Below are 25,901 nucleotides of genomic sequence, written 5' to 3' on the forward strand. Positions count from 1 at the left end.
GATCTGTCTCCTTGGCCAATATCTACTCTTTCCAGCCTCTCCCGAAAGAGGATAACAATGTATCATTTAGAAAAACGTAGAAGCTAGTTTTTTAATGTCTTCTGATCAGCTAGAAAACAAGAACAAAAAAAGTCAACACAAAACGCGTCTTCACAGTAGAATGTGTATTGTTCAAGTAAAGCATTTGTTGACAAAAAAAAAAAAACACAATGGATGCTATCAGGCGATTCTGAATTCTCTCTTTCTGACCATAAGTAGTAATGATATGAATCTTTCTCAACAATATATCTAATATGATATTTGACATTGTTTAACTCGAGACCACATTGTAGCTCTCTCAATGACTTTTTATATGTAGGTTCATAACTCTTTTAGATATAATATTCCATTGTCATACGCACAGTGTTTAATTTTGGGATATGAGAATCGACTTCACAACCTATTGATACAAGAAGCTGTCTGTTTCCTAAACAATATCCTATCCCTTATTATAATTTCACCTTATACAATGTCTTCACTTCACAAAATAGAGAACATTTAATAGCAATCCGAACAGCTGAAGAGCGCTACAGTTATACCAAGGACGTTCTGTCACTTGTAGAACGTCCTTGGTTTTACAGTTCACTGATTGTCTTATGTCACCACACAAGAGTTCATGCAGGTATAAAAACTACACTTAATAGCAGTTAAACTAGAATTCACTTAAATGACGGCCTTTCAGCTTCAGACTTCAGTAAAGTCTCTTGGTGTAATGCTTCACAAGAAACCACCAAGAGACCGTAGCTAACTAAAAAGGCTACTTTGGTCTCATGACTTAAATGTAGTACAAACATGTTGTTTTTAGAAGACGTTTTAGCAGCATTATGGCATATGTATACAACACTACTCGTCCACACCTACTAACACCCTGTGTTTACAACGTCCTGCTATATCAAAAAGATACCGGTGGCAAAAATACAAGAACATTCTTGCACCAACTTTCTTCTTGATCTTCCTACAGTTAAGGGAGATTTGTGTAGGATTCGGAAAGTTTCTTTTCCAACAAAGTTGCAAATAATGGTGCAAATATGCTAATAGTAGCTGTACATTAACATTTGATTTCTATACAATGTTTCCGTTTTACCGAAATCTTACAAAGAGTCAGTCTATCTGATTTATAAAACGTGTACTTGAAAAGTGTCTTTCCCAAAAGTGTCTACTTGTATCACTTCTTAGGCAGGTAGTGATATCTACACCATACTTATAAAACCCTGAGATTCTACTGTAGTAATACACGGTGTACCTTAACGTCTACTTTCAGACGTCGTTTTCCTTAATTGTTAGCTGTCCAAAGAGGCTATACAGATGTATGGTTTTTGTCATGGCATAACTTCGCTACATGAATGCTACTTCAGTTCACCACAGATGAATGCTTAACAGTGTAAAAATGTGGTAGTTACAAAAGCACACATATATTACAATTACAAACTTGTTACTTGTGGAATGCTCTTGGGGGACAATGTCATAATTATTTGTCCAACAATTGATCTCTCTTAAATGCTTATGACATACATATGATTGTCTGTTTGTGCATGCTTTCCAAAAGCTGCACCATCTATTGGAAGCACACAGGAACTTTGCATAGAAACGATTTGTAGAAGACATTTGAGCATAAATTCCTGTCCCGAAACCAGGCCACAGAGGAAAGCACCTACCTCCAATATAATGAGAAGTTTCAACAAATTAACTATCAAGTATCGAAATCTTACGGTTTAAAAATCTCACTCTTGTGCAAAATCACTTCAACACATTCAATTGTAAAATCCCAAAAATAGTGTACTGGATTCACCTATCTTATTACTATTGTAAAACCCCTATTGTCGTATGCCAGTGTAATACACACTGGTATTAAATAACCAAATAACTAATGTCTTACAATTTTTTGTCATGGCATTATACAAATTCTCCAAGGCTAGGAAGACTTAATTTGTGCTCTCTATTATGCTAATCTCCAAGCAGATTACAACAAGATATTGGCCTCAAATGGATACAGGAGGCCAATATAGAATCCCCTTGCCCCCACAGAATCTGCTTGGAGATTATAATATGCAGCAAGACATATACATCTGCTTGTATATTTACATTAACATAAACGTTTTTATCACTAATAATTGTGCATTAATGTGCAGATACACGTATACAGCACTCTGCTTTCAGCAGCATTATTATATCAAACTTTTGTGACACAGTCAAGGCACTTTCTTTTTGATGCCACAAGGAACAGATTACAGAGAACGCAAAACAGAAAAAAATTTGAAATGCCTTTAAAAAGTTTAACTTTGTAACATTACACATATTTCAAACACCATTTTGGAGATGAAAGTTTATATATACACAGATTAAAGCCTTTAAAAGTCACTCTGTACACAAGAAATTGTCTGTATTTGTCCTAAAACAGTTCGTATTTCACTGCTTAAAACAACAAATGCTTCAGATTTGCCAGTTTCTGTGCTAGCGGGTATGATACAAATGCAATGGCAACATGTCATCAGACACTTTAGGTTTTTCTTTGCATTTGTAAAATTGACACTTACTTTTGGACTTCATCTCAAGCAAATTTGGAATTTATTATCAGACCACCAGTACGATTTTGTTTCCATGTGCACCTGATACAGGCCACATTTTCCCACCACATCAAAGAAGCCTAGGCGACAAAAACTGTACTTTTTAAATTATGCCGAATCTAGTTATTGTTATATTGTTACCCAGTATCTTTTCAAGATCAGAATTTTCAGGGACACATTCTTTTTTCCAAGTGACATTTTCCAAGAGATTGTCAGTTTGATATAACAAGGATCCTCAATATGATACAACCATTCCTAAAATCATGATAAATGACTGTTTATGTTTGTTTGTTTGTTTGTTTGTTTTTTACTCATCACCAGAGGCAGAGACGGCGGCACTTGCAGCGGCCTGCGGTTCCGGCGACTCCCGCTGTGTGGCGCTGCTGACCGTGCCGGTGTCCTGCTTGAGTTGGTCCTGCTCGGCTTGAGTCAGCTCCTCCATGTGCGAGCGCAGCGTGTGCAGTTTGAGCGAGCGGAGGTGCGTGAAGCGGGCGTCGCACGTCTTACACTGGTACGGCTTCTCCCCGGTATGGATCCGCATGTGGACCTGACGAACGTGAAGTAACAAGAAATCGGGGGTTTCAGGCTTTGTCTTTGTTTCGATACCCTTTGGCCAAAAATGGCTCGTCTTACAGGGTACATGTACAAAAATAAAAACATACAATCATACATACATACAACAGATAAAATGTTATAAGAGCACACATATGACACAAAGTGAACTTTACATTATAAACAAAAGGAAAATAATATACAGTTTAAATTTAAAGTAGTGTGGATTCGATTAATTCCTCAAGATAACCGACATCTAGCACACTGTATACATGTAGTCGTCCCTCAGTAAAGACGTGTAGTCGTCCATCAGAACGATAGGCTGCCATGTGTATTCATGGGCCATATGTGTTCAATAGTAAAGCATACCTTCAGGGACAACTTCTACGAACATTTTGAGCCATAACGTTTAGGAAATTACCAGCCTTAATACTATTTGAACCTTGCTTATTGGGAATTTGACGAAGATAGATATGAAGCATGTTTACCTTGAGTGTGCCTAGCTGGCTGAACTTGGCTCCACACGTCCCGCACTGGTACGGTTTCTCCCCGGTATGGATGCGGGAATGTGCCTTCAGGTGACCCAGCTGGGTAAAACGCGCCTGGCAAACCTGAAGAAAAGATGTAGCAAGAACATGAGTATAAGAATTTTGGCTATGGATGGGACTTATGCCATCTGTCCACCTCAGCCACAAATGATAAAACCAAGCATAGCTATGTCGATCATAGACGGACGAAAGTAACGAAGAAATCGAAAGTAGCTTCCCTCAGATTGGCTGGACAGCAGCAAACTCCATGAGTATTTTTGATTGTGACCTGAGATGACTACCTTCGCCAAGAAGGCTGTGTTGTCGGTAGCGTCGTGTGTCTGTGCTTAAGAAGGCTTACATGGATTATCTTGATATTTGGCAGGTGAGTAGGTCTTGAAGAGATCTTGAAATAAGTGAAATTTTGGACCCCAGGCCCCGGTGGCTCGTCATCACATATTTTCACATCAAAACATGGATTTCATTCATGAAAAAAGGGAACTGCCAGAGCCACATGCTGTCCTACTTTGTAAAAAACGAAGAGGACCGGAAAATGAGGAAGACTGAGATAACTTGCACTGGTAAGGTTTTTCCCGGTGTGGATTCTCTGGTGTGTTTTAAGAATCTCCGGTGGTGTGTGTTTTCACATAAAAAAATGAAGCTACATGCTATCTTACTTTGTAAAAAAAAAAGAAGATTGTGTATACCTTGCACTGGTATGGTTTCTCCCCCGTGTGTATCCGCTGGTGCGTCTTGAGGGACTGCAGGTGGGTGAACTTGTTCTTACAGATGTCGCAGGTGAACGGCTTGTCCCGGATGTGGATCCGAGAGTGGATCTTCAGGTCAGACGCCTGCGTGAACCGCGCGTTACACACCTGGACAGGGAACAACAGGTTTCAAACTTATATAGTAGATATAGTAGATATGGGATCCATGTACAAAGGAAGAGAAAAACAAACCAGAGAGGGTACAGAACCAAGCCACAAGATTCTTTACGAACAAATATGAAAGGGGTGCCTAGGAGTAGATGTGTTCATGAACGCATTTTCCCTAGAACTATCGTGGAGGGGAAAGTTTTGAATCAACTGCTGACACGGAGCCGTCTGGTCCAGGATACTGATCTTATTTGTTTGGGACGGAAGAAGAAGAAACCATGAGCAAAAACAATATGTTTTCCCTTTTAGACATCGAAGGACAAACAAGCAAACTAGCCTTGTTCTACAGTCAAACATGCCCAGAAAGGCCTCAGGGGGGAACAACGTTCTAACAAACAAACAAACAAACAAACAAACAAACAAACAAACAAACACGCCGACAAAATGCAGAAATTGAATCCATGTAACAAAATGACAGGAGGAGGAGAAGGAGGAGAAACACGAAGTAAAACCGTTACGATATATTTCAGCAATACTTATACGTATACGGTGTAGACAGAAATTCTAACAAGCCCACCTCGCAGATGTAGAAGGAGTACATGTCCTCCCCTCCGTGGTGCTGCATGTGAGAGATCAGGTTCTCGTAGATGGTGATAACAAACAAACAAACAAACAAACAAACAAACAAACAAACACACGTACCTCGCAGATGTAGAAGGAGTACATGTCCTCCCCTCCGTGATGCTGCATGTGGGAGATCAGGTTCTCGTAGATGGTGAACTGGGTCCCGCAGGTCTGACAGACGTAGATTGTGCTGTCTTGACCGTTCTCCTCCACAGTGATGGAGTAGTACAGCTTGTCGTTGTTGTGGATCTTCATGTGACCCGCCAGCTTCCTGACCGTCGGGAAGGGGATGCCGCACGTCTTGCAGGTGAAGACCAGAGGCGCGTTGCCTGCTCGGACCACGTGGTGGTGGTTTTCCTGGTGGATGTTTATTAATACACTTATGTTCAATGTTACAAATAAAATCCAATATGAATGAAATACAGAGGAAACTTAATATCTAATACAATGCAATAATGTACTTAAGAACCAAGATATTAAAAATGTTCCAGTTCAAAATGTTGATTAACAAGCAAGTCTAGTTCCTCACGGCATTAGCCTGTGTTCCAGACTGTTTCCAGGACCTCGGCTCCAGGGCCCCGGGCCAACATGCCCCCAAGAAAATTACACTACAGACCCCAAAGTTAGGCCCTGATGGCTAATAACTCTGGGCCTAGCGTGCTATGGGTCTGCCATCCAGGCTACAATGGCACACAATGAAGAACACGATAAAATGATAAGACACGGTTGCGAACCTACCTGGCTGTTGGGGCTCTTCCTGTCGGGCGGTGACATGGCCTGCGGACTGGTCTGTCCAGCGGCCATGTACTTCAGCAGGTGGGGCGCCTTCAGGACGTCTGCGGACGGCGGCGAGTGGTGGCCGTGGCCGGCGGGTTTGGCGTCGATGCTGCTACTCGGAGGGTGCGGGATGGTCAGGTGGCCCCGGTTGACCACGAGAGGGGGTCGCAAGGTGGCGAGAAGATGCGGGGAGATGAGCCGGGGGCCGCCGCCGGGGAGCCCGGCCGGCGCGACGAAGGTTCCAGGCGGGAGGGCGGCGTACGGGAACCGCAGCAGAGTCGGCTGTCCGTGGTGCGGGGTGACTATCATCGGCGGGGGATGATGCCCCGCTGCTGCCGCGACCGTGACGGGCTTAGCGGTCAAGTTCATCCCTGCTGTGTCTCTGTTCGCGGGGATCTGGTGGAGAGAGGCGGGGAGGGTTGCAGGGTGGCCTGCGGTGGAGTTTTGCCCCATGAGGGCGGCCACCACCGTGGCGCCGAGCGCGTGGTGAGCAGTCTGCATCGCCGGGTTCGGTACAACCCTCGTCGGCAAGGGGTGGCCGTTTGGTACCGGCGAAAACACGAAGTTGGGGCTGGTGTTACTAGTATTCTTGGGTGTGCAAGGCGGCGTGGGGTACGTGCCGCCGGAATTGTTGTCGCTGGACCGTCGCCGTCTCTTCGCGTCTTGTTGCTGAATCGTGCTGCTTTTTCTCTTCATGGAGAGGTCCAGCGCGCCCACGTCGTCAAACACCTCAGAATCTTCTTCCTCCTCCTCCTCGACTTTCACCCGAACCTCCTCACCCGTGGAAGACGTCGACGTTTTGGTTTTGACGCTGAGATCGAGAATAGCCTCCTCTGTGGTCGCTCTGGAGCTGGAAGACGTTGTTGAAGCTGCACTCGTTTCAGCCTGGCCGTTTGCCTGTGGCTGTGCCTTGTGCGGTTTAGAGTCTTGGCAGACTTCGGCGGTGGTTTTCATCTTAGAAAACATGAGTTCAACTATCTTGTTGGCCAGAGTATCTCCAGGAGCGGCCTGGGGTACTTTGTTCACAGGTAGGTCATCGCTGTTTGTCTGTTGAGGTGAATCCGGGCCCGCCTGGCTGGGATCGTCGTTTGATTCGTTTTCTTGGGGCCTTTTTGTTGGGTCCTTTTTCTGTCGTGCCATGGCGGAGCGAATGTCACTGTCCTCTTCTGCCCTTGACAAAAGGAATGAACAAAACTTCACAACGTGTTTTAAGTTAAAACTTTTGTTACAACATTAAGAATTGTTCTCACTCTGGTCAATAGACTGGTCGAAAGCTTTAGTTGAGAACATTTTTTGTGTGTTAGAACGTTCGAACCAAGGTTTTAAGATTTACTTTAAACATATGTAACTACCAACACAGATGAACTTTAATGATCATATATGACGCCACTTAAATATCACTGTAAACCAAATCTACTACTGCCAGAAGAAATATCGAAATCTATTAACTATATGCATCTAAGAATTCACCGCTTGGCCGATTGGATACTACCTTCCTGCAGTTAGCTGCATCCACACTAGAGGGCATCGTTTTCTCTATTCGTTGCCTTACATGCAGTGAAGGAATGAGATGTGTGCCCACCTGTTAACTGTTAACCATGGATGTGCGTTCCTGATGCAGAGTGGTACTGACTGGGTACATCTCTCCTTCCAAATTAGAGCAGATCAACCCTCACCATGTTTGCCATGTGACTGGTTACCTGCAGGTAAAATAAAACAAGACAAAACTGTTACTTAATGTCTCTGAGTACGAAGGTTAACTTTTCTGTCTGTGTGTGTCTGTGTGTTTGCCTGTATTTTCAAGAAGTCAGAAAAGTAGCTCTAGACCGACAAAAAACTTCATTACTTTACCAGTACAAAATGCTATTTTAGGATCATGATAGACACACTAAGTGCGTTTCAAATGTCATTTCTAAGGGCATTTCTTTTATGAAGCCATATCAAGTATGCAAACGCCTATTAGAACAAAGAAGACATATTACACGCGCCAACGGTTGAATGTGTGCCTGTAAAGATTTAAGAAGTACAGTTAAGAGGCACTTCAAGAACAGGAAACCAACACTTAATGTTAAGCAGACCCCCGTCTAGAGACTGTACGTGCACGTAGCACCTTAAGCTTGTGCCGTAAATATCAGATTGTGTACTTAAGACGGATCGTACGATCTTAAGGCTTAAAACCCCCTCTCCGATTGAAACCCGGACCCTCCAGCCCGCCCCGGTAGTGTATGAACACGTGGTATGAATGTGTAAGCGATCCCTACTCTCCAAGCAGAGGTTTGGGTTTGGGCTTATTTTTGGCGTGTTTTTAGGCTTTTTTTATTGGGCACTTTTGCACTGGCGTTGTCGTAAACAAAGATACAATTTCAAAAAAAGAAATCTTGATTAAAAAAAAGCATAAAAAACACGCCAAAAATAAGCCCAAACCCAAACCTCTGCTTGGAGAGCTCGAGAGTAAGTGATCCCCAGCTGAAATGACACTCACACAAAAGACGCGCACGCTTAAATAATAGAACCGGCGGTGATTGGTCAGTGCGAGGGGGTCTGTTTCCAAGCAGCTCTTTGTGCCGGCTTGAGTTGAGAGTAGCAACCTCAAGCCATTAGAGTCATTGTAGTAATTAGTGTAGAGAGATCTCCATAGTTCTCTATTTGTAAACGTTTGTGTTAGAGGTATGAAAGAATTAAAATACGCAAGCATATTCAACACAAGTATCACAAGTGGTATATACAAGTGACATTATACGACAAAGGTTAAGAGAAATGCAATGATTTTTAAAACTCTTTTCCACTTCTAGTCTTTCAGAGCACTTAAAATCTACAGTAAGATATTTTCAATAAATTTTGGTATATCAAAAAAGGAATATTTGTACATTGATCAATTGGTATAACTATATTTCTATGGCGTACACAGGTATACTACTACTAAAGGAGCTGCTCTAAGGTTTTGGTGTATTAAAATGCTGTTTCATACAGTTGTCGAAGATAAAAATACCCGAAAGTTAAAAAATCAAATCATATCTATGAAAAAAATGTTTTTTTCCTCTTTGGGGGTGAATATAGCAATTCTTTACTAGTCCTCAAGACTTCGTTGTTAGATTACTGACTTGTGGGTACATGTGGGAAACACAGAGGTGAAATTGAAAAGAAAATGTTTCTAAGATATCTAGAGAAACTAGTTATCTAGTGTGTGCATTCTGTATCTGTCCAGCCGGTATAACCGCCCTTTGGCGTAACACACCAGCTTCACAGGCACACGGCGCGGCGGCAGCTGGCTACATTACACCGATCGACTTGTTACACCTAACCCTTGAACATCTAACTCTAGACATTGTTTAAACCTATCTAATGGCAATACCCCTACTGTACTTGGTGACAGCGAGTTCCACTCTGCAATCTTCAAACCTTAACACACCTGGACTATTGGACAGACTGAAAAAGAACGTTACTTGAATATCAATTAGCAGCAGGCGCCGTAATGAATCGTCACCTTTTGGCTTGTGCCGGCGCGATTACACGGATGAGCAGACAGGAAAAGGTCGGTTTTATTTACCTTCAGACACGCTGGGGATAATTAATCATCGGTAAACTGCATGGGCTGTCTGAGAGTTGAACAGCAGTCGTTATTTATATGTTTGATATTTGTTTGCTTGATATTTTTTTTTATTCCACCATTTCATGACTAGACATGGTGACAGCACACTCGAGATGTTTCAACTTATTTTATGCCGCCACCAAAACAGAGGACAAATACAGGACAGGACAGGACAATACCGTTTCACCTGAGTTAAGTGAGGAAAGTCGTGTTAAGTGCCTTTCCCAAGGGCACAAGATCGGTGACATGTCAGGACTCGAACCCGGGACCTCTTGGTTCCGATTCGAGTGCTCTGCCATTATTTGTTTGATATTTGTTTGTTTTGTTTGAGATTTGTTTGTTACTTATCCACGAAATACCCAAATTGATATGGACCACATTTCAATTTTATTTTCTATTCCAACATTTCGACATTACCACCTGGTTTGACACTTTGCAGTTTATACCATGGGTTTCCTCACAACATGGAGGTAACCAGCAGATCTATAAACTGACTGAGAGTTCAACAAAGATCTAGCGAATTTCAAACTTAGGTCTTCCCTACGTTTTTCTAGGAAGGGCAGACATAAGTAGGATAGGGCGTCGTTATAGCATGTATACTGGGGACCGAGAATTATCCGCAGTGCACGTATACGCTCAATCAGCCTGATTTGCGTTAACTGTCGTAAACGCAGTATGTGACAGGAACTTAAGTTTAAGAGTCACACAAAGTGATGATTCACCTGCACAAACTGGGACACTACACGGAACTGTCTGTGTTTGCAGAAGGCTTTAAAATGTCGCTTATACAATGGTTAGTATCCCCGAGACCTCTACTTACGCGTGTTAGTCGGATTTAGACAGTACGTAGACATTTCCTCGGTCTCGTAAGACCATGAAGATACTTCTTATGTACTTATCGTTTGTCTAAGACAGTACAACTATGCGCAAAACACAACCCGAACGTTTGCTCGTGTACTAAACGGGTCGGGAGAGAATATATGCGTCTTTTTGGTTTTTGTACAACACGTATGCACAAATATACATCTAAGAATTACGTTTGATTAATTACCCACATTATTCTAATGTCACATTGCTTTTGATATTTTCAGATTTCTGGTCTCTTTGGTACAGTTCCAGTTCCAGTATAACTATGTCTGATCTAAGCAATTAAAAAGACAATACTGGGGTTTCTGTGATTAGAGAAAATATTCACGCTTCAAAAAATCAGTCTGAATATTAAATAAAGTTGTCACGGAATTTAAGAGCAGCCATATGTCTAGATTCCAATACACCGCAAACACCCACAGACACACACAGAAACACCACACACGCAAACACAGGCATGCACACGCACGCACATACTATAAGAAGCATTAAAGGGTTTTTGAAATTTGCACGCAAGTTTCTCTCGATGAAAATGAAGCTACTCTAACAAATAACTTCTTCTATGTACGAGTACAAACCAGCGCTACTTCTCACCATGCAACCCTTTTAAATCTGACGTCTTTGCGGCCGTGTTGTTTTGTCTACGAAAAAAAAAACCCACCGACAATCACCAGACCTTCAGCTAACAAACACCTTCAAGTTGTGGAAACGTTTCTTTTTTTTTGCTTGACATGTCTGAGGACTGATACACCTGACGCACGACCACTTAAGTAACCTGGCGTAAAACAATACTTACAGGAGCAGTCGACGACACAAGAAAGCGTGGCAGAGACACTCCCGGTTTTAAAACTTACAGGTACAAGAATGTTTTCCTACCTGTCCACCTGACGCTATATATAGAGTCCACCTTCGCTCGCACCGTACTCTTCAACCTTTACGACCTAATTTTTCAAAAGCAGCTCGAGCTATTGGCATCGGGTATTCTGTACAAATACTGCTAACCAAAACAGAGCTGACCCGGCTCCATTAGAGCTCGCGTCCGTCTCCCTTTGTGCACGCTACTTTCCATAGAGCTGTGATACGCCCCGATTTGTTGGGCTGACTTCCCCTCCTGCTCTAATGTTACACCGACAATATTTTGGAAAGGATTAAGTGTACGGATTATTTACAGCAGAAATAAAGATCTTTTATGTGATTCGTAGGTGGCGCATGGCCCGCGCGACCACACTGACAATGGGTTTTCATAGAAAATGGGGTCCCTTTTCCCGCTCGCGCTTTGTGCGCGCTGAAACAGCATCGCACAAAAATGTGTCTGGCCTCTTTCTTCGGCTGAAATTTCAACCCTATCAATCAGCCAGTCCTCACATTTGACAATCTTGGGTGGCATAAGTGTCAAAAGTGCGGCACAATGCTCTCATATATGCACGGCTCAAATTCGTCGAGTATGCTGCGCAAAGAACAATCACACACACACTAACCTAGCCTCCGTATAGCAGGCTTATAGAACTGGGGGTTTGGTGGTCTTCGGCTGTTTTCTGATTAGCCACAAGACAGGGGTAATTCAACCAGGCCGGTTATGTTGTCTATATGCAATCAGAAATAGCACATAAAAGCTCCCAAAGACCATGAAGACCCCCAAAACCCCAGTTTTAGGCATGTTATGGAGGCTAACACGTACCCGTACTGTGGTTCTTTCGTGGCTACCTTCCTCCCATCACTTCATGCTTAGACAGTGACAGAAGGATTTTACTGAAGGACCTTTTTTCAACTCTAACGTCGAAATGATAGGTGTCCTTCCCGGTGTGAGTGGTTCAAACCTTACAGTCCTATGGCCGCACCTGGGGTCGTATTGAGATCACCTGAGTTAGCGCCTATTGGCAGACCATTGCGATTAAGCTAGTCCCACCAATTGTAAGCTTTTCTCATAGCTCTTCAGCCCTTGGCTGCGAACAGAGCTGAAGAGAGAGTAGCTGGTCCACCCAATACAATACAATACAATGTTAGCCTTCATAGCAAAAACTGAGGGTTTTGGGGGTCTTCATGGTCTTTGGGAGCTTTTATGTGCTATTTTCTGATTGCATATAGACAACATAGCCGGCCTGGTTGAATTACCCCCGTTTTTAGAACTAGGCTATAATCAGAAAACAGCCGAAGACCACCAAACCCCCAGTTCTATAAGCCTGCTACGGAGGCTAACATTGTTGAGATCTGACATCTTATCCTACCCACCTGTCCCTGGATATGTTCACACCTGACCTATCATGTTTATAAACCCGGAGTGGGACATATGAATTCTATTCTCCGCCTCCAGCCTCCAGAGTATCGGGTTTTTTTTTTTCTTCGTCTGACCCCAATTATATTCTAACACTGCCCCTCTGTCTACATTTGATAATGTTTCCCCACTCGTCTCTGAATTTAAAGGGATTTGTTTGTAGCTTTTGGTAGTTTTAAAAGAGGACTAGAAGGACGCTATCGCTGGGAAACAGCCCGCCTTAAGGGCGGCGATGTGGGTTCTCTTAAAACGCTGCCGGCTCAGGTGTGTTCTTAAGCCCTTCCGACAGGTGTAACGGATCAGGTGACGTGTCTGTCTGGCGCCTTAGGGGGGGGGGTAGACCTACGTACTCTCCAAGCAGAGGTTGTGTGGGAATGATCCTTAGCTTTTTATATATGGCCCTTTTTTTGTCGGTACCCCCACCGACCGGCGACTTTCTCGGGCTAATGGATACTGTCTTGCCACCGAAAGGGATCTGCTTGCAGATTAGGGTAGACCTAGCCTCTGCCAGGCTTCGGGAGGCGGCTGGAAAGAGTTAGTTTCTACCAGACCAAGGACATTGTGTGTATAATGTCCTTGACCAGACTAACTACGGTGGCTATATATAGGAGAATAATTGCCAGGGGAGTTTGGCCGCCTTGTGGGTTTGACTGGCCGCATCGGAGGGAAAGAAACTACCTCCCTGCGGCCGGACTCCCTTGGCCAATTTTTCTCTCTTTTTTGCCGAATTCTACGATCCGTATTCCCGTAGAAAGGCCTGGTGGAGGCTAGGAAAGAGTAGAAATTGGCCAAGTAGAGAGATAGCATGCCGAGGGAGTTGGTCCGTTAGAAAGTACTATTTTGTTGGTTTTTCTAGCGGACCAACTCCCTCGGCATGTTATCTCGATCTCTATTTGGCCATTTTCTACTCTTTCCAGCCTAGCCCTTCCCGACGCCTGGTAGAGGCTAGTGTAGACCTGAAAATATAGACAACAACTACTGGTAATCTCCAAATCTCCAAGCAGATCCTTTGGTTGGTGAGGCAAAGTCGTAACCAACCAGCAAGGCTCTGTCCAAAAGGCAAGACATCCAGTAGGCCACAAAGTTGATTGAGCTGACTGTCAGAAAACGGTACATAGAAAAAGGTCACCGTCTTTACAATCAACCTCTTGGAGAGCAGACAACAAGAGCTACGAAATCATGTGAGATACAAACATATAAGATGATAAACCCTGCAGTTCCAAGGGAAGCCGCCAGGCTAAAATCTCCACTCGATCGAGCCCTGACGACGCACCAAATATTATTACCGTCTATCCACACCTTCTCGAGTTATGTCGTTTCTTTGGCTATAATTTGTTCTAAACGTAGGAGTTTCTGGCCACTGAATTTTAGATTAACACCGCTTTTTCAACTAATAATAACCCTAAACAATATACTGACAAATACCTGCAGTACTTGCCGATGTTGATCCTTCAGAAATAATCCATTTGCCACTGAAAACAAAACAGAAGTTGAAGCCTGACAGATTGAAGCCTCATACAAAAAGCGTCACATGTCGATCTGACAAACAATTTCCAAACACAGTGCCCTGAACACGCCGTGACGGTAGAACTGTACATGTACATGTTGGCGGTTCCACGACATTTGCGGTCAAAGCGTTTCTGTGAACGCCGGATCTCCTCCGCCCCTTTCGCAAACAAGGAAAACCATTCTTCATGTCGGGTAAACATGACGTTGCCCTCTTACAGTTATTTATGGGAGTTTTGGAAGAAGTGAAATCTGTCTGAACTTGTATATCTGTATCTGTATATATAGCTTGTATAACTGCCCTTCGCCGTAACACACCAGCTTCGCAGGCACGCGGCGCGGCGGTAGCTGGCCACATTACACCGATCGACAAAGTAACATGCGTTTGTCTGCTAGGAATGCTAGAAAAGTTAAGTGATATACTGTATTCTTGTACACGTACGTACATGTTATCCTTCAAGCAGAGGTTGGGCACGGTGGGTTAGGGCTGTTTTCCACGTTTAGGTGTTTTGTGTGTATTGTCGGAATTTCCATGATAGCTAGGTCAGTCTACAAAGCGTCAACGTCCAAAAATAAGCCAAACCTATTCTAGAGAGTATGTACATGTACAATGTGTCCTGCATATATATGCCAGGGGAATTGGTCCGCTCTGAGAGAACAGTTTGCATATCATTGGTCTATTTGGTCAATTTCTACTCTTTCCAACCGCTTCCGAAGCCTGGCAGAGGCTACTATTAAAGACAGACCTTTCCGTTACATGCAAGACACTGCGACGTTTTGTAGGATGTCGCATGCAATCGTATGACGATCGCACGACGTTCGCACGACGAATATGACCGGGCTCTTACACGGTTGAACAACATCCAGGACACGGATCAGAAGGCCCTCGCGTGCTGACAAGTTGTCGCGTCCGTACCGGGGGTAGCTACTTCCCATGTCTGCTCCTCCATTCAGGATCAGCCCGGCCACATTCTAACATACCAGCGCGGCACTGTATCATTCTGGGGGGATGTTTTCGATTGTCTCTGTCAACTCTGGGGAAATAGTTCTGCGTGCCAGCTACTTCTGGCGTCTTTTCTTATGTAGAGGTCAGAAAGAAGATTCAGAAGTTGCCTACAACTAAACGTACTGCGATAGGATGTTTTGAATATTTCTAGATTGTCTCTGTGAACTCTGGGAAAATATCATGATGTGACAACTACTTCGGACAGTTTGCACCGTTTATTTTCTGTCGAGGTTAGAAATAAAGTTCAGAAGTTAGCTACAATTCTAAACCTACCAAATGCATTAATTTAATGTATATAGTACTGTACACGTGATTGGTGCACACGTGGTTGTTTTGGACAGCATTTCTTATGATTTGGCCCACTTCTACTCTTTCTAGCCGCTTCTGAAGCCCGGCAGAGGCTACTGTCTTATATAGATCCTAGTCGACGCTTGGTTCTGTCTCAGTGAAAATTCTACGGCATCCAAATCGTACGCTGTAACACCACAACATATCATCATATCCACATTTCTCTCCTGATTTCCTGTTTTTCCATCTGTCTATCAAACGCCCGCAGGTCTTCGTTAACGATAAATAATGACTCCAACTTTAACCTTTGTACTCCTGTAGCGAGTACCTTTTTTCTTAATTGGGTGGCGCCAAAGAACTCCTTTTTGTATCCCATTGAAAAGTCTAACGTATACCCACGTCACGCGACTGTGCTTTTACAAGAACTAGCCCTTTTTAAACGGAAATCTTAATTGAAAAGACCGGCTGAAAGAACTCAGCTTTGAGAACAATAGACGGACGCCTTCCATGAATGTAGGCAGTAGAATATGGCTGTTAATCACTGCCTGAATGTGTTTACGCATAACTTAAGGCGTTCGTTACCTCATTTGGCAAATATGTGTACTCTTTCAGTATGTACACCGTGCGCTGGTGAATGAAATACCTCGACACAAGTGATTGTCGTATAACGGTATGGGCTAGACGTCAGTTTCAATGTGTGTACGTAAGTTTGAACACTAAATCATTCCAACAATGACTACACCCCCTTTTCAGAAGTGGCTATATATAGCGACCAAATATTTGACAGATCTTTCCACGAATTTCATAGATAAAGAAAGGTTTCTTTTTTTCCGTTTTGTGCTTTTTGGTGTCATTTAAATCATACTTTTGCGTAGTGCATCATACTTTTGTAATCATAATTTGCGATCGACGCCTTATACATATACCAGATTAGAGATATTACTGGGCGGCCAAATTCGTCGTACATTTTTTCGCTATTCTTTATGGTAGGATTTTCAGCCAGTTATGACAGAATTCCGTCACAAGAACGTCGTACAAAAAATCCACGACTGTCCCAGGAATTGCCCACAATTATGCTATCGCGAAACTATAAATTGTACGACGAGGCGGATTAAAAAATGTTAAGATTTAGCCAAACAAGGGAATAATTGACCAGGGAAGTTAGGAAATTAGGGAAGAAGGGAACCGTAGAGTTCATTTTCCTTCCGAGGGGAAATAAAAACGGTGGACCCACTCCGAGTCCCTGGCCAGTCAGAACCTATTATTGTTGAATTCTACTCTCTTAACCCCCCTTAAGAAGGCCCAGTGGAGGCTACGACGTGAATTTACGTGCCCCGGCCCTGAGAACAGCGCCTTGCAGCCAGTTTGACTTATAGTTCGCATGACACCGGTTCTACCGCGCATCATTTGGAACGAGCCGCGCTCGGCCGGGCCTGAATAACATTTCTTTGAATACCTGAGACAAAACATGTCTCCTTGTCACGCCGCAGGGACAAACACGGCTGCTCGCTTTGCTTGGAGTAACCCTGACTCCACAAATATTGATCGGACACCTCCCAGGGCCGGCCGGGCGGGGTCGCGCGGGGGTCAGCAGGTGAATTTTCACGTAAAATCATTTCCATAAAACGCCCCTTAACAAGTTTGCGCGCGTACTTAAATATAAACAATATTTAAGAACAACCAACACCGTTAAAAATCGTCGACTGTACTTGTCGTAGCCCCCCTCCCATGTCTACTTGAGTTAGCCATAGGTATCAGTTATGTGTTCCTTGTTTCTGATAAATCATATCACACTTGATAAATCGTCCCCAAAACGCCCCTTAAAGCAAGGTTACTTATGCACGTCTACGATATATTACAAGAACAACCAAGACCGCACAGTTACATATCGTCGACAGTACTTGTCAAGGTCCCCTATGTGTGCTTGAGTTAGATATCAGTGATATGTTACCTTATTTCTGATAAATCATATAGCACTTAGCATCCTATCAACATTTTCGACGCCCCTTTATAGCAAGTATGTTTACGCACGTCTACGACATTTTACAAGGACAATCAAAAACCGTTACAAATCGTCGACAGTACTTGTCATGGCCCCCCATGTGTGCTTGAGTTAGCTACAGGTAGCCAATGATACCTTACCGTATTTCTGATAATTAATATGGCACTTAATAATACCCTATCAACATTCTTGACGCCTGGTGAGATTTTGAAACACTTGAAACACAGTAAAATACTTTCTTGTTCTTCACAAGAAACGTCGACGTGTCTCCGATCACTGAAAAGCGTCCAGTTGCCCGTACAGGTTCAAATAAGTTTCCCAGTATATTAATTCGCAGAAAGAGAAAATGGCTTTCTTTGCAAGTGCCTTTTATCAACTCCCACAAACCTTTCTCTCTATCATAAATTCCTCTTAACAAACCCGAACATAGTTCCCAGAACCGTAGCCAATATACGCTGATGCAACCAGGACGCGGAACACAGGAAAGAGTTTGAGTGAGCCAAACTCCTACGAACATGCAGGACAAGTTTTGGAACTGGCCCCGTTTCAACGTTGATTCGCAGAAAGAGAAAATGGATGTTCTTTTCACGTACCTTTTGTCAACTCCCACGAGCCTTTCTTTGCACAAACCCGAACATAGTTCCTCAGAGCTCCCGTAGTCAGCACGCTAATATTCAACCAAGACGAGAAGGCAGAAAAGAGTTTGAAGAGTGAGCCAAACTCCTACGAACAGGTGGACGTTTTTGGAACTGGCCCCGTTTCAGCGAACTGCACGCGCGGTTCCAAGTCTGGCCGGTTTATTGTTTTACAACCCGCGGGTCCTCACCTGTCCTCTAGTTCACCCCTAACATAGCCTCCTTCGCAGACTTGTGGGGCGGCGGTGTTAATTCTTTTTTTCGGGGAGCGACGCGAGTTATGCCGCGGAGGGAGTTTGCCGGGGAGAGACGGTTTCGACGCCTAACAAGGGCCCCGGCAAAGTCTAGCCTCCATAGCATGCCAAAAACTGGGGGTTTGGGGGGTCTTCATGGTCTTTGGGAGCTTTTATGTGCTATTTACTGATTGCATATAGACAACATCGCGGGCCTGGTTGAATTACCCCCGTTTAGAAGTGGGCTAATCAGAAAACAGCTGAAGACCACCAAACCCTCAGTTCTATAAGCCTGCTACGGAGGCTAGGCAAAGTCCCTCGGTGGCAAAACCGTCCCTCCGCGGCATAACTCGCGTCGCTTCCCGAAAATAAATTTAACGCCGGCGCCCCACAAGTCTGCGAAGGAGGCTACTCCTAACCTGGGCGAAGGGTACGGAACTTGGGGTCAGTCAAAGTTCAGTGTGTGAGATCACCTAGCCTTACCTGCGCCGACCAATTTGTGTAAATAGTAAATAATAGCCAGACGTATTTACATAATGATAAGTTTTTTTGCAAATTCTTGCCCGAAGGCTAATAATTGCAAATAACAAAGATAAAAGCCCACTGAAATAGTTGGAATACAAAACAACTTCAAAATCTACATCATAAAAAACAAGGTAATTGTCGAAACCTATAGCTATATCTAACACTATGTCTATATCTGAAACTATGTTTGTATCTAAAACTATGTCTATATATATATAGATATCCATGTGAGAAAACTGGTAGAACTCAACTTGACAAAACGATATGTTTTTTTAAAAACGTTCATGAGTTCATTGTACTCAGATGAACTTTGTTATGAGTTCTCTCCTGTTCAACCATTACACAAACTTTTAATAACTGTCCAGAGTGCGAGAAATGCACGTGCCTGTTGAACTAGAGGCTGATAGTGGTGACACGATTCCTGTCTCTATTAGATTAAGGTTATAAAACAGCGTATTAGAATAGAGAGACCATAGACCACGTGAAACATACACCTGCACAAGACGTATGTTTGATCTCGTATACTCTAAGTTTCTTGTACAGATTCTATTTCTTGTGCAGATTCTAGATCTTCACAGAGAGACCTAGACCTATGCATATATAGCATTGCGACCTGGTACAAGCCTGAGGTTGTCTTTATATACGTCAAACAACACCTATCTCATGGCACTAGAAAATATGACAAACAAATAAATGTGCGAGAACTTTTTGTTAAAACCAAGGACGTTTTAGGAAAACCAATTGTTTCTGACCTCTCAAAAAAGTGTCAAGTCACCAAAGTTTGTTTATCATTCTATGAGACCCTGTATTCTGTCTGGGTAGGAAGCATTAAGATATTGGATCAAGACATTCTAAAAACGAGTAATTCATACACTTCTTGTGGAACAGCATACTACAAGCAGAGGTTAGGCTTGCTTTGGACGCTTTTAAACGTTTCGTCTGGCTTTCTATTTTATCAGCTTTTCTATGGGTATATTGACAGCCTTTCTACTTTTATAGCTTTTCTTTGGGTATTTTGACAGTGTACTAAGAAAAGCTGGCAAATTAGAAAGCTCGGTAAACGCCTAAAACATCCAAACAAACCTAATGTCTGCTTGGAGATCGACACCGGTTAATAGCAGACGTCCTTCTTGTGCCATAAACAACAAGGTGGTTGAACTTTGTCACGCAGGCGGAGTGTTTGTGAAAAACGGCCGGGGCGGCGGGTCGCGGCCGACTTCAGCAAACACCTGATTCACCAACTTGTAAAGGCACGTGCTCTTTCACCTGCCGGCCGATCACCCCTGCCTGACACCGGCCGGGGAAACAGGCGGGAAGGTCGCAGCCTCTACCAGGCTTCGGGAGGCGGCTGGAAAGAGTAGAAATTGGCCAAATAGAGAGATAACATGCCGAGATTTGATTCTAAGCATTTTGAAAATGTGATAATGTTCATCTAACCATCAAAACGTTTTAGCTCTTCAGGCTCCCTTGCCTCTCCATACTCTTTCTTTGCAATTTGAACAGGACTGTTCCGTTTTTAACTTCCGGATCAAGTCGTGATTCTGGAAAACGTTTATATTTTTTATCTTTCTCCAATCTTCGGAATACCTCGAGGTATACCAATAACGAGTGTATGTCTGCTAGTGGGTGAGTGTACATGTGTGTCTGCTATTTGTTTGCTGTAGTCTAACTACCTTGCAGTTTTTTTTCTGTCAGGTAGAGTAGAGATAGCGGCGTTGTTTTTTGAAGACGCGACACGGCCGGACCAAAGTTTAAACTCCGAGGGAGTGGGGTGACTTCAGGATGAACTAATAACCTTTCGTCTTACATAAGAACGAACCTGGAATGACCTCAAGCACGTACACCACTTGGTAAACTAACCATCTATACCAGGATTTCTCTTAATGGACTTGAATAGCAAATTTAAGTTCATAATGATATGTGAAAACCCCTACATGGTTACCATGATAGAATTTCTAGACGTTAGAAATTCCTCGATTATTGTAAAAGCTCATTCCCTTACCCATACGCACATCTTTGCATTGGGTACGTTATTAGCGTTGTGAAATTGTAGTTATGATTATGTGCCAACCGTTGCCATACATTTTACAATTTTACAAGCAGATGAAGGGTGTGTGCCTTCGTCGTTTGACGTAATCTCCAAGTAGATGTAGGGACTTGGATATGAGCCTCATACAAGTAGATTTGCCGTCACTTGTTTTGGTTTCTTGCGCAAAATCAAATACTATTAAACAAGAAATCGGCGGCCTCAACCTTCCGGCGCATACAGGATGGCATCCGTCCAAAGTACCATCAACACCGTCACTGTAGTAGCTTGCCTCGACTATACTAGTAGTATAGTGGCTCACTCAGTGCTGTGTCCTTCGACTTCGGTACTAGTCATTAGAAAACGATTTGTCATCTGGAGGACTATAGCTAGTAGATCGGTTTCTATAAGTATACGGGCTTGTAAACATGTCCTGTCGCCGGCTCATGGCTACTGGTAGACCTTCGGGCTCCGTTTCCAAGGTTGATGTAGGTCAGGGGTAGTGTAGGTTACGACTGCATAAAGCAAAGGCAGAGGCTTGACGTCGGTAGAACATTCAGAAAGCTCGTCACAAAAAAATCTAACAAGGCTGGACTCCGGGCTATACTTGTAGACCTTCGGGCTCCGTTTCCAAGGTTGATGTAGGTCAGGGGTAGTGTAGGTTACGAGAGCATAAAGCAAAGACAGAGGCTTGACGTCGGTAGAAAGCCCGGCACTGATCGTCACAAAAAAAGCGAACAAGGCTGGACTCCAGGCCATACTTGTAGACATTTGTGCTCCGTTTCCAAGGTTGATGTAGGTCAGGGGTAGTGTGGGTTACGGTATCTGTGGTTTAGCGAGGTACAGGATTACTGACGTTTGCGCATAGGGCCGACTGACGCACGCCTAGCCTGGGAACGAGAATAGACACAAAGCACCGAGAACCATAAAGACTTGACGTCGATCGGTAGAGCCATCAGAAATGTCGGGACTGACCGTCATATGAATAGGGACACTTAAAGGGCCAATAAATTCACGAAAACTCTCAAATACTACACGTCAACCAGTATCCTGGAGAATTAGCGAGAACATTCTACACAATGCGACCTCACTGTACATTCGCATGGCGGTACATGTATACCGTCGTCAGTATACATCGGGCCAATTTCTTCTACCGAAGTTTTCAATTTACCGAGTTAGTGTACTAGGGTACATATAGTAGGGTACATATAGTAGCGACTCTGCCTCATTGTATTTAAAGGCATCCAATGCAATGCACTTGCAGGGTGGCAACACTGGATATTCAGAGTAAATTTTCTGGTGATCATTTTACGTGACATGTCGAATCAAACCTATCCCACAGTAGTTGGGCAAAGATGCAATGTTACTGACAATGGTGCTGACAAAAATGTCCTAAGAAATGGCAGTAAATGTCAATACAAGACAGATTTCCTCATCCAGAATATTTTTTTCTTTTGCCTCCCTGAAATTTCATTAGATGCCTTTAACACCGTACACACGTCCTGGAGAATTATAGCGAACATCCTACACAATGCAGCGTTCAAGTTTCCTAAAATACTGGAAGTACACCACTTCAATTTGGTTCAAATCTCGTTAAGTGTCGCCGAGTGTATTGTTCTCTACTCAACTCTCCCCCACCACCTCTGCCATTGTTAGCCCCCATTCAACAAAAGTGTGTTTTACTTTTAGAGTACCGCCCGATATTGTATAGAAGAAACACTTGCTGATGCACAAAAGCCTCACAGGTTCACGTGTGGAGTTAATAATGGCGACGGTGAAACCTTACTCCGTTCCACAAGTTTGGACTAAACTTGCTTCACAATTCTTCCCGTGTTACAATAGTTGTTAAGGACCAATTATGACACAAAGGGAATTTCACATTTCACCGGGTCTAGCCCGCGTCACATTATAATTACGTGACTGGCATTAATATAAGAGAGGAAGGGGGGCAATTTTTTTGTTTTCAAATCGCAGTATTGTACAAATTTTGTCTATTAAAGAGACGGCATCTGAATGTATGATCCCAAAGATTCACGCACTTGAGTTCATGAAGATACTCATGAAACTACAAGTCGGGACTTCAAATAAGACATGCCGAGCTAGCTTTCTCACTATGTAACAACAGTGGTCGCCCCAACAAAAATCCCCCCCCTCCAAAATCAAACTGAAAAAATGGTGGTGGTATAAATAAGCTTGTAGACAAACTGCATTATCATATGATACGTCTGACTTAAATTGGTGTACCGGCAAAATTTGCCCTGCAAAAATGTAGGAAATGACGTTTCAGAGGATTGAGATAAGATATAAAAACTTTCCAGCGGAGCATGCCCCTGGACCCTCTAGGTTTTGTCTCCACTAGACTTCTTTTGCAGGCTGAATAAATCGTAGAAATCGGCCTAAAAAGGTTATTAATTGGTGAGAGAAGGTAGCCGGTCATCGACGATCAAATTGGCCTGCAGGCACCCTTTTTAGGCCGATTCCTACGATTTATTCAGCCTGCAAAAGAAGTCTGGTGGAGACCCCCTAGGTTGGTTCTGCTCGCGAGGGTGCGAACTCGGTTATGAATATCGCCCCCTCCCCCTCTTACGAAATTTTGTATCGTCGCCTCTCATGAACGACCTGCTTTATGCTTAAAACATTAAAATACCTGAGGTATGAAGTCAAGATAAGTACATCCTCTCTTTCCAAGACCTACACAGGAAATAACGGCAAATTCTATACACTCAAACAAACACGTTTTAGACAGAAAGACAAGAAAAAATCTCACCTTTCCCACTCGTACCACTAACACATTGGCACGGTTTCTGCATATAGATATACCGTCGACGTTGTCTGTCTGCAAAAACTTGTCTAACTTCTTGGAACGGCCTAGAGCCCCGGGCTTCAGACGGACAATTATGATACTAACATATTTTGTGGGAAGAGAAGGGACGTTCCCAAAGGTTCTATGTGATCTAACAACGTGATTGCTTCGACTACTAGTATAAGTTTGACCCAGCAGAAAACGCGGTTCGTGTACAGAAGCCAATGAATTTCATGGTTTGACTTCGTCTTGTTAACAGGTTATTTAACATTTATACAGACACACGAGAAGAATTCTAGTGCGGAATTGGATCTGTACGGATAGCAAAATAAATTTGAGACTACCCTAAGAAGTGTATCTGTCTGTGCACAATTTTAACGATCACAAACTAGTCGACCTTCACCGTTTTCAATAGATTTACATATTAAAACTATTACGCTACTTCCAAACGCTCATTTCTAGTCATTTACTACTATTAAACACAGAACTGTGAACGAGTTACAGTTGTAATTGTCTGAAGAATTAACTTACTCTACTGAATTCTTGTACACTGTTTGTTTTTAGATCGTCTCTATATTTCTCCCATGTAACAATGTAAGGCCCTTCTTGCCTCCAAACGACACAAAATATACAAAAAGATATCTACAAAAACAGTTGCTTTCAAAATTAACTCACGACATACGTGAAGCGCGATAAGCCCTAAGGTGGTTTGTCTAATGACAGATGGCCATTTTTACAGTTAGATAGTACCGCCCAATAATTACCACAGTAACGAGGCGTGTTTTGAAGTGTGAATGTGAAAGTTCACGTGTCAAACAGAGCACAATGGAGGCACTCTTTGGTATTTCAGCGATGTACAATAGCAAGAGATAATTAATCTTAATGTAGCTGTCACACAAAATCATACCAACATGTCTTTTTAAGTCTGTTTAAATCTAGAAGGTATTTCCTTCGAGTTTACTATAACATAATGTCATCATAACATTATATAGGGTTATAGAAATGTGATTATTGCTTTTGACTGGCTATGTTAACTGTAAGAATGACAAATGTCATGCCATTGGGTGAAATTAAGCGTAAAGCAGGAATGTCAGAGGGTACTCGTAGTAGGGCAGTGTGACATAGGCCAGTATGACAAATTCACTCATCATTCTTATACTGATGTGGCCACATTCATTGTGATACATATACGTCGTAAGATTTTGTTTGTCCGCTGTTTGTTTGTTTGCTTGTTCAGTGTTTGTTTGAATCGTTCTTTACTCGTAAAACGGCCTGTAGGTCGCTTTTCATTAATTAAGGTCATTAGGGAGAGGTAAGGGTCAGACAAAATATACACTGATATATACCATACACTGATACAGTTTACATCATTTAAAGTCCTAGGCCCAGTAAATCTATACTCATATTTTACACATAACGTTACATGGTACGAAGTGATGTAGAATTTTCAAGCAATGCAGGCTGTGAAAGATCTAGAACCAACCGCCGACTTTTTCCTTAACAAAACCGCTGTATTTTGTACGACAGATTCACAACTGTCATAGGAATGCCTCCAAGAGTTTGCGATCTTACGACGGCGGTTTGACAAATGTGATCGGGCCCTGTAAACCTTATAATTATCCTCTACCAGACTACTACTAACTACGTTGGCTATATATATAGAAGAATATTTGCCAGGGGAGTTTGCAATTGGCTGCCTTGGGGTTTGACTGGCCGCGCAGTTCGTAGGGAAAGAAACTACCTCCCGCGGCCGGACTCTCCTGGCCAATTTTACTCTCCTTTTTGCCAAATTTTACGATCCGTATTCCTGTAGAAAGGCCGGGTGGAGGCAATGTAAACCTGGCGGGGTTTGTATATCCGCAAATCCCGTACTGTGTGGAACTGCGCACGGGTGTATCCTGCGATAGCGCACACCGATCACCGAGAGATAATTTTCTCAGAAAGAAAGTCCCGATCCCGGGAAGGCGTATTGTACACCACGGAGTAAGTAGAGCGTGATATCAAAGTTTGTTGTCTTCACAGAACGGAGTCTGTTTTCTGCAAAACTCTCTGGCAGAGTCAAAACGCACGGAGCATTCTCGGGTAGGCAGTCATGCGATTGAGCGAGACTGTTTCTAAACAGTTCAAACATTTTTTGCTTGGCCGCGTTTAAGAGACACAGTTTAAAGAAAACACAAGCTTCCCCTTAATC

The 25,901-nt window shown here is 43.1% G+C and overlaps 1 protein-coding gene across 1 annotated transcript; it reads right to left on the minus strand.

The window, feature by feature from the left end:
- Nucleotides 1-2,721: 2,721 nt before the first annotated feature.
- Nucleotides 2,722-23,775, minus strand: LOC109471447 (zinc finger protein 324A-like). The gene is made up of 7 exons (XM_019770770.1): nt 23,675-23,775; nt 7,541-7,658; nt 5,920-7,129; nt 5,260-5,538; nt 4,390-4,557; nt 3,644-3,766; nt 2,722-3,150 (listed from the first exon to the last, which is right to left on the minus strand). The coding sequence occupies exons 3-7, from the start codon at nt 7,096-7,098 to the stop codon at nt 2,911-2,913; spliced, it is 1,989 nt and encodes a 662-aa protein (XP_019626329.1). The 5' UTR covers nt 7,099-7,129; nt 7,541-7,658; nt 23,675-23,775; the 3' UTR covers nt 2,722-2,910.
- Nucleotides 23,776-25,901: the final 2,126 nt, after the last annotated feature.

Source organism: Branchiostoma belcheri, unplaced genomic scaffold, assembly GCF_001625305.1.
Source record: "Branchiostoma belcheri isolate BF01 breed outbred unplaced genomic scaffold, Haploidv18h27 scaffold25, whole genome shotgun sequence".
NCBI lineage: Eukaryota > Metazoa > Chordata > Leptocardii > Amphioxiformes > Branchiostomatidae > Branchiostoma > Branchiostoma belcheri.

Coding starts and splice junctions, on each gene's coding strand:
- LOC109471447 (XM_019770770.1), bottom strand. CDS start 7,098: ATGGCACGACAGAAAAAGGACCCAACAAAAAGGCCCCAAGAAAACGAA. Junction 4,558..5,259: donor ACTCCTTCTACATCTGCGAG/GTACGTGTGTTT, acceptor TTCCCTGTCCAG/GTGTGTAACGCGCGGTTCAC. Junction 3,767..4,389: donor AGAAACCATACCAGTGCAAG/GTATACACAATC, acceptor TCTTTTCTTCAG/GTTTGCCAGGCGCGTTTTAC.